This window comes from Strongylocentrotus purpuratus, unplaced genomic scaffold, assembly GCF_000002235.5.
Source record: "Strongylocentrotus purpuratus isolate Spur 01 unplaced genomic scaffold, Spur_5.0 spur5_scaffold_4, whole genome shotgun sequence".
Taxonomy (NCBI): domain Eukaryota; kingdom Metazoa; phylum Echinodermata; class Echinoidea; order Camarodonta; family Strongylocentrotidae; genus Strongylocentrotus; species Strongylocentrotus purpuratus.
Window position 1 is genome coordinate 14,298,711 of NW_022145610.1, and position 10,069 is coordinate 14,308,779.

Sequence of the window (10,069 nt, forward strand, 5' to 3'; positions counted from 1 at the left end):
CTGTCTACAAAGGCCACATTTGTTGTTTCCCTTGAAAATGGTTTCTCATTGAATCATGTACCAAAGGAACCTGTCTACAAAGACCACCTGTCTACAAAGGCCACGTTTGTGTTTCCCTTGGGTGGTTGCTATAGACAGGTTTGACTGTATTTATATATGAATACATTCATTATGCGACTAAGAATAGTGTTCATGCTATAAACTGTCTGCTGATAGCTGGTAGGGTGTCCTTGTGTTCTCGTTTTAATAGCATTTACTCAACACCCTTCTGGTCCACAGGCAGGCAATATCATGTTCATGCCTTTGTTTGAATTGTATGTAACACTAATTTGTAACAAGCTTCTGTATATTATATATATATAAAATAAAACTTGAATCTGAATCTCAATCTAAATATTGAATCTGAAGCTTTATCTTGAATCTGAATCTGAATCTAAATCTGAATCCTGAATATAAATTTGAATTCGATTTGTATTTGTTTATGTTTTATTTATTGATAAAACAGTGGTGGGTAGTGCGATTCAGTTAAAAGTACCAACGGAGGCCTCCACGTACACGGTACAAACAAAATCATAAACATTAAAACAAAAACATGAATTAAAACATTAATAATACAATTAAATACATAAAAGCATTTAAACATGAATACACTATACATGGAGCGCACGTGGGATGCACAGCGAGACCCCTCCCCAGGCGCGGATCCAGGATTTCTTAGGGGGGGGGGCAAATTTGAAATCAATTTGAAATTTAGTGTGCTGAAATTTGAAAATCGTGCCGGCCAATATTTCGCTCAGTGGGTGGGGGGGGGGGGGGGGGGGGTAACACTATGAACAAAATATACAGTTCCTCATTCTACCCTCAACAATTGATGTGGTAGACAAAGGAACATCCCTTCACTGCTATTATGGTGAATATGCATGTGACACCTGTAATACAGATTTTTACATAATAGCAGTAAAGGGATGTTCCCTTGTCTAGAATAGCAATTGTTGAGGGTAGAATGAGGAATTGTATATTTTGTCCACTTTCTTTGTCCGTCATGTTCATAGTGTAATTAGCACTAATTTTTGTTGGGGGGCCTTCGAAAATTTGAAAAATCACCCCCCCCCCCCCCCTGGATCCGCCATTGCTCCTCCCCCAGTAACCATATTCCCGTTGTTGTTGTTTTGTTATGTTAAATGTTTGCATGTTAGAGAACTGTTTACATTTTTTTTTCAATGATATTTTATTTTCTCCATTGCATTTCACAAACAATAACAAAAATTATAATAACAAACAATAACAAAATCAATACATAAAATAATCTGCATGTTAATATTGTTTAGTGACTTTATATCATATATCATCACAAGCTGGCGCTATTTAGCTTTCACACTCAACTGAAGCTTGGAGTATCATTACCTTTCATTGAGGTACAAGCAAAAATGCATCTAGCATTTAACCACAAAGTCCCAAATTCACCTGGATATGTGTGTAAGATGTTTTCTTCAAAATGAAATCTCAACTAGAGTCCCAGAGTTCTCATTTTATGGTTATTTAGTATGCAATTAATTAAAGTTTCTCTTGCTTCCTAATTATTTCAAGATCATAGCGCACTTCCTTGTTCCAAAATCACTTTGAATTGACTTAAACCGGTGGGGGGGGGGGGGGGGGGGGGGGGGTTCTCAAATTTGATTTTGACGGGAGTATGCCACTGAAGCCTTGAAACCCCTACCCATTTTTAATGGACTTTGGGGGGGGGGGGTAATTTCCTCGAAGTAATGCCCATCTTTCGCAATTTTCGGGTGTTCCGAAATCTTTTGAAATTTGAAAAGACGGACCCATGTTTAGGAATATTTTTGTTAAAAATGGGGCCACGTTTAGGGATTTTTTGCTGAAAATGTGACCCATTAGAGTGGCACACCCCCGTATGTCTTTATATGTCAGTACCCCCCCCCCCCCTCCCTCCCTTCAGGGGATTTATAATCAAGAACATAAACAAAACACTACTTAACTTGAGAAACGGGATGATAAGTTACTCGTCAAACCATTGGTTTCTTTTAGCGTATGGAAATCAATGCATCAAACTGTATGCTACATTTTAGAATTCTTTGCAAAGTGGCTAGAAAGCTCACTTCAATTCAATTGAATTCAAATAATTTTATTATAGCTAAAACTCAATCAAAACATGAATAAAACTGGTTACATAAGATTAATAACAAATTGAATTTGCCATAAAACATAGAAGGTGACAATTATATATGATATCAAAGGTCGATAAAGCATTTTAGGATACAAAATCTGTAATCGTAAGGTTATCATAAATTAACTCGAAATTTAAAGAAGATTGAGAAATTCTCTTAAATGCAGAGCTTGTCTTTGTGTGGAAATAGTATTTTTTATAGGGCAAAAAAAAAAAGGAGGAAAGAAAGGAAAAGAAGAAAAAGAAAATCACGAAGAGAAGAATATGGAGAGTGCCCCTTTTCAAAGCTTATCCGTACTCATTACCATGTCCATGACTAGATATAGGCCTACTGTCAAACTTTTCCCCCACCCTGTAGCAACAGATTTCTGTTTTTTTTTTTTTATTTCTCTTTCTCGAATGTGCCCCTTTAAAAAAAAACTATCGAGACCATTCCCCGCCCTCCCCCCCCCCCCCCCCCCCCCCCCCCCTCCAATAGGCCCTAAAATTTCCCGAAAGTGGTCCCTCAGAGTTAATCTGTATCGTTGGTGTCATGAATGAACCATCGGTCTAATAATGAACCCTTTGAAGGTTGTGAGAAGACCCATGTAAAGAATCCTTAGAAAAACTCCGTTGGGGTTGTGCGACCCCTGCACGTACCCAGCATAGGGTCATCGTCCCTGCTCATTCTGGTGACTTCTAATTCTGATGCTGACGTCACTATCCAAGTCGACCAGCTGAAATGACGTTACGCGACGAATATAAACAGAATTAACTGCGCTGCTGAATCTAAATTAGTATTTTCTAAACATCCCCTGTTTACCCTTCGGAAGCTCTTTATCTATCACCAAGATGACTACAAGAACAACGTTAGCACAAACTTCTACACGTACAGCCACAGAAGAAACGAGGGCGTCAGTAAGTATTACTAAGTAAACGATTTTTCAAATTAGATAGGAAGTTTTCCCGAACCCTCGCTGTTTTTCAATGTATGGGACCGTAGTGAAAATTATCTCCAAGTGTATGGACTATTGGGACCAAACGCTTATTATTCTACGTCTGTGTAGCACGTAGCCTACCTAATATTTGATTTGCAATTGACAATGAGGTTATCCTATACTTAAGTGTGTTTTATTATTTTGGGTTTCTAACTTCAGTTTAACCCTAACCCTAACCCTAACTTAACCCTAAACCTAAACCTAACCCTAACCCTAACCCTACCCTAACCCTAATCCTAACCCTACCCTAACCGTAATCCTAACCCTACCCTAACCCTAATCCTAACCCTACCCTAAGGCCGATGAAAGTTGATCTCATGGTTCTCGTCAGGCATTGTTGAGATTTTGATGAGGGATTTAGATCAACTTTCATCTTTCATCTGACTTTGATTTCATGTTCTCGCGGGCATATTTGGAATTTGAATGAGTTTTGATCCAAATTCATCTTTCATATACAAACCAATAGAACTTGTCAAGGGTATCGAGTCTTGTACATTATACATGTAACGCTCTTACACCAATATCATACTCCAATGACTATTTCTTCCAAATTTTCTGTGATATTTGGGTTTCTGTGACACCATCTTCATTTCATTTCATTTTCATTTATACTGTCTCGTTTCTGACTTAAACTTAAGGCCCTGTTTTATTATACTGGTATTAAATTATGAACTTGATGATATAGCGATATACATCTTTCTTTGTTCGTCTTTACTCAAAAAACCTTTCAAATGTCAAGGTTTCATCAAAACTATCTACACAAACTATCTTCCACTTGACAAGCAGTCTGCTGCCCTGAGTCACACAAAGTGAAAGAATCATTTTGACTGACAGTGCGGCCAAAAGCGATCGATAAATAGTACAGATGAATTGCTGTCCTGAGCTAGTATATTGGGCAACGTACACAATGCACTGAACAGTTTAATACGCGTTAGCTCCCACCCGGTACGGTAGCGGGAAGCCGGAGTACGGCGTGAGGCAAAACATTCGCCCCGTGTCTAGCCGCAGACTATTCCTGACCTACGCGATAGGCAGCTAAAGTAGCGGGCGGCATATTATGCCGCCCGCTACTTTAGACCAATCAGCGATCGACTTGGCAGACATCGCCATGGACGCGTGTCACATGGGCCACGCGCGGCAGCCAATCGAAAATGTTGTTGATTTTTTGAGGCGGCAATTTCATATCTGGACTTTTTGACGCGGGAATTTCTTCAGCGATGAGTGTTGAACTTTTTTGGTGCGCGAGCAAAATTTGATGCGGGCGCTGACGAGAACCATGAGATCAACTTTCATCGGCCTAACCCTTATCCTAACCCTAACCCTAACCCTAACCCTATGATATGCACGTAGCTAGAGCTGTTAACTGAAGTTAGAAACCCAAAATAATAAAACACACTAAAGTATAGGATTGCCGACAATGACTTGTCATACTCCTCCTCGATTGCTTAAAGATAAAGACCACTTCTGGTCATGCGATTGCATTGTGAAAGAAACGTTGTACAAGTAGGTCTACCAGTACCAAAAGTTATTACAAAACTCTCAAATTAGAGTCTATAGAGACCTAGACTAGGGCCTACATGTACTTTCATAGTCTCCAATGTTGGCCATCCTCCCTAGGCCTAGACTACTGATAATAGAGATGATAATAATGTTTTTTGTTGCATTTTTTTATCATGACAATTGTGTGTACAGTAAACGGAACATACCTCGCTGTAGACCGAATTTTCCGTCTCTTTCGTTCGTTAGCCTCTTATTGGGGTAGGGTCGGCTCTCTCTTTAGAGACGGAAACCGTCTATACACATTCCCTTGATAACGCCAAGGCCATTTCAGGTCGTATTGTTATGCCCCCAAAATCCCCCAAAATGTCATTTTACTTCGTGTATATCCAATTGTAAATTAGGCCTAGGCTATAATACATCGGTTCCACTTACTAACTTGACTGAAATAATCCGTTTAATGGTCCCTTTTAAGGAAATTATGGGTCAAAATCGACATCCATGTTGAAAATCTTGCAAGCCGTGTTAAACTCTCGCTGCGCATGGAGTCATCTAAATCAATCTCATCCCTTCTAGTCTACGCCGAAGGCAAAATGATAATGAAGGAAAAACTGTGATAACGCCATTACGAACCTGTAGATGGCGCACAGTTTTGTATTAAGTGTGTATTAAGTTTAACACACGTTTCAATGGGATGTCGGTGAACTTGTAGTTATGACGGTTTCGAGAAACGCTAGCCTGGAGATCAACGGCTTTAAGTCCTTTCTGAGGGACTTGGTATTAATGGTTATGAGGATGACCTTCGCATTGACCTTGTTTTGAACCTAGAACCATCAGGTTACGAGACCACTGCACTACCACCGAAAAGTTGCACTTCTGTGTTTATTTTTCTTACACCATGTATGGTGGGAAGCCCTACATCTGTGCAGCTAACATTTAACTTGAAAATGATGATAATTTTCTTTGTATAGCTATACCGTTTCTGAATAGCCATACTATACATTTTTGTGTGTTTGAAGGCAGGATTAATGATGACATTCTCTTTGGAATGTCCAGAGGAAATGTCAGGTCAAATAATTAAAATGTCTTTTTTTCATTGACTCCCTACAGCCGTCAGTGACGCTCAAACTACGCAAACCTAAATCGGACAAGAAGGTGGTCTGGAAGACGGGTGTGGTGGATAATGAGCACATGGGCAAGAAGAAATCAAAATGTAAGTAACCTGCCCTGGTTAATAATAATGATAATAATAGTCTGGATTAATATAGCACTTTAAACAGAACACCGTCTCTATTAAAACGCTTTACAGATATTATTACCCCGGTCGTCGGAATCATTCACGCACAATGTGCACCATCTCCGCTCCCTGGGGAGTATTCCTATCGCATGGTCACCGTGAGGGCATATGGCTATTACTAACGCACAAAATGCTTTCGTCATCCTACCTGGTCCCCATTTGTCTCCTGGGTATGGAGTGGCAAATGTAGATTAATGCCTTGCTAAAGGACATTAGTGTCCAAATCAAACCCACGACCTTTGCATTTCATGTTGAGTCCTTAAACCACTCTGCTATGACACGTTTACTATCATTCTGGGAAAGTCCAAGGTATTTTAAGGGAAATCTAACCTTAACAGACAACTACTCTAAAAGAAAGCAGAAGAATCAGAGAAGCAGACTGGTAAAAGTTGGAATGAAATTGAACAAAAAGTGAGAGAGTTATGAAGTTTTGAAAGTTGTAATCACTATATGTATGGGCACTTAGGTAGTATTGGCTGAATTGGTAATGTCATTGTGACAAAGTGCTGGACTACTTTCTCATTTGTTTCAGCACATGAAAAAAAAAATTTGTTCGATTGTTTATAATTTATGACTTCAGGAGAGTAAGTGAAAATGCACTTAATTAGTTTGAAGAAAAATAAGTTTGAAGAAAAAATACGAGAAATCAATGAAATGTTTCTACACGACAAACCTGAGAGTTGTCCCATCACTACGTCACAATCCACTGACCAAAATGCCAATTTGAGATTCGCTTGGTTTAGTGATCTCATATTTCATCTATTTTTCACCCTTATATAGTAGCAGTACACTTAAAACATAGAAGCAAAGTAGAATCCTTTGGTAAAAATCCCCTTTGAGGGAAATACAGTGTGGCACAGATTACAATGATACAGTTTTTATTTCGAAATCTTTTGATTGATTGATTTAAGGTTGCTGCATCTACAATAAACCGAGGATGTTTGGAGAGAGTTCGTCGAGCAGTGAAGGAGAATCGGATGACGACTGCAAGATGTGCCGCAAGCAACAGAAGCAAAACTACAACAAGCACAAAGATGACTGCTGTGATAATGACCCCCCACAGGGAACGATAGGGGATGACTAGAACACTATAAGGATAGAGTTACTTCTGTATCCCTCACAGCATTAAGTGTGGTCTTGCACTGTAACTAAAAGTTACACCAGTCATCGTTGTGTCTCATTATTTGCTATCGCATCAGCCTGTATGTTGTTGAATTGCGTTAAAAGCTTCTGTGGTGCAGTTTGGAGATGAGAACAGGTAGTTAGCGCTTCTTTTGGTCAAATGGAAAGCCGCAGCTTTTGGGAGAAAAAAGATACATTAATGTTCGGTACCGTGTATGCACAATATGTATTTTGCAGAGTATTGTACCTTCGAGTGCATGGGCACCGTACCTGCAATTACTGATAAATATCTTTGTGAGAATGAGATTGAATAGTGATAATGATAGCTACATTTATTGTGCCTATATTCTTCCCAGTGGATGGATGCATAAAGCACCTACTATCGTGACCCAAGCTCCATTCAACCTACCCTAAGATACACACTGTACCATACCAAAAGCATGCCAGGAATTGCTGCCTGTTCCCATGTTGCTACACTTGGATGGAGAGTGGCAAATGTAGATTGATGTCTTTCCAAAGGATGTGAGTGTTGTGGCAGGTACTACCAGCATTAAAGGAATTACCTACTACCAAGTCCCATGTTACTGTACCTGGATGGAGAGTGGCAAATGTAGATAATAGTCTTTCCAAAGGATGTGAGTGCTGTGACATGTAGACCGAGAAAACTTACCTTGTTAGGCGCCTTGAGCATCTCTTGGGGTGGATATGTGCTCATTATAAATGTTGTTATTATTTTTATTATTATTACTGCAAGCATTCAAGGTATTTACTTACTACCGGGTCCCATGTTAATGACGAACTACACCTGGGTTGGTAGTGGCAGATGTAGTTTGATGTCTTTCCAAGGGATGTAATTGCTGTGGCATGGCACGGGCTACATATAGAACAACAAACCATTTGATCCACAGTTTAGTGATTTATATCTTAGAGATATATAGGAGGAAGCTTGTAGAACCTGAAATCCTTTAGTGCATTTAATATCCTAAGAACCGAGTATCGGAATTAACAAGGGGCTTGGGGGCCGAGAAAACAATTTTGAGCTTATACTTTAAGGTCCCTATTGAAATAGATGAATTATATATCATTGGAAAGTTTATAAGCCATAGATTACAATAACACGCATATGTATGTGTTACATAACTTGTGTTAGCCTCTAGCAACAGAACTTGAAAGCTGAAGCTTTGAAATTCGGAAGTTGTCGACCTAAAAACTAGCTATCAACTTGATGACATCATGTTATGTGGAGTAGTCTATGCGTCACATAACAAAGGAACATGAACCAGGCAAGCTCTTCTATTGTGTCTCCTCAGAAAGGTGAGGGTGGGTCAAGAGGTCAACCCTTCAGTGTTAAGGGTGAAAAGGTCAATTGTTCAATGAAAGGGTCATCATCCAACTCAAAATTTAGAATTATGATAGACTACATGCTTATCATGTGTTCAAAGCCAGAAGAGTGTTAACTCTGTATTAAAGCATACAGGTTAACACCCTTCTGGCTCCCAACAGAAACAAATGTTTGGCTCGAACGCCTCTTTTCCTCTCCTAAGTTTGAAGGATGAGATATTGCAATGTAAAAATGTAATTTTTCTTGCAGGGTAGGGGGCCGGAGGGGAGGGGGCTATAATATTAGCCTTTTGTTTTTCTATACCTCTGAAGGTTCTAATCAAAATGAAATGTCCATCAGTAACAGTATAAAAGATGGTGATTATGGAGATGGTGATTGCGTGAGATTATGTGAAACATCTGTCTTGCCTAAAACTTTTCAATTTCATGGTCATCATTATTTGTGCAAATCATATGCATATTTTTTTTTTAATTTAATGAATTTCACATTGCCAATCACCCATTGCTCTGCTGCTCATAAATCTTATTTTTGATGTCTTACTTTGTCATGGTTCATTTAATTCCTGCAAAACTATGTGGCTAAATTCAACTATGTCATATGAGTAATACATTTAAGAGGCTATTGTAAAAAAAAAAAAATCATTGCAGAGATGATTGTTTGAAACTATAATAGTTGCTCTGGAAGAAAACTTTGTTACTCAGTATTCACAGAGAATAAATTTAAACTGAATTCAGTCATGAACTTTTGAGTTTAAAGGTCAAAGTGCTGTTTCTTTACCTCATTTTTCTTTCTTTTTTAGGAGGGGAGCATGGATTTGCAAGAGGGGGGGGGGGGGCTAAGGTTAAACGAACAACAATTTTTGTGAATGACTTGGGTGCTTTTTATTATTGATCAAGGAGGCAAATCCTATGGGTTTCATGTGGATGACACTTGTGGGATGCATTCTAACCATCAACTTGCCCCTGCATGGCTTAACCAGGGCTCCACACAAACATTTTTTTTAAAGGGGTTCAGATTGAGATTTTTACCTCTGGTACCCAGGAGCCCTATATGGACAGTTATAGATTTTGAGGGTCAGGTCAGCGTTTCACACAACTGTCATAAGTACAAGTTTGCCGACAAATCCAATTAGCACTGTTTTTAATGGAATGTAGGTGAACTTGTACTTAAGGCGGTTTTGCGAAACGATGCCCTGGAGTCTGGACCGTTTCATAAAAAATCGTTTTCAATAACATTATCAATAACAAGTTACAATAACTGTTATAAGCTACTGAAATCATGGCATTAGATTAGCTAGGAGCAAATTTGTCATAGATATTGAGCATTTACTAATAATGACAAGCTTTATGAAACGGCCCTGGTCTTTTATTTTGGGTGCCCAAGTTTTCGTGAGCACCAGTTAGTGTCGAGGTTAGGCTATACCATTGTTTTACTCTGATAGTTATTTTGTGTTAAATTCATATATACTATTTTATATCAATTAATATATTGCATTGATTGTAAATTATTGTATTCAATGTTTTTAAAAATAGAAATGTGATGAATCTAACGAAAATATAATTCTGTATTGTTTGGGAGTTATAGAGATACTAGAGATGAAATGAAAAAGTTAATCATGACGGACAGAGAGACATAGAACATTGAGAGAA

At 38.7% G+C, this 10,069-nt stretch overlaps 1 protein-coding gene across 1 annotated transcript; it reads left to right on the top strand.

Moving 5' to 3' along the window:
• Positions 1-2,871: 2,871 nt before the first annotated feature.
• On the top strand, positions 2,872-8,260 carry LOC575593 (E3 ubiquitin-protein ligase PPP1R11). The gene is made up of 3 exons (XM_775984.5): positions 2,872-3,082; positions 5,770-5,872; positions 6,868-8,260. Exons 1-3 carry the CDS (start codon positions 3,017-3,019, stop codon positions 7,038-7,040), a joined length of 342 nt encoding a protein of 113 aa, XP_781077.4. The 5' UTR covers positions 2,872-3,016; the 3' UTR covers positions 7,041-8,260.
• Positions 8,261-10,069: the final 1,809 nt, after the last annotated feature.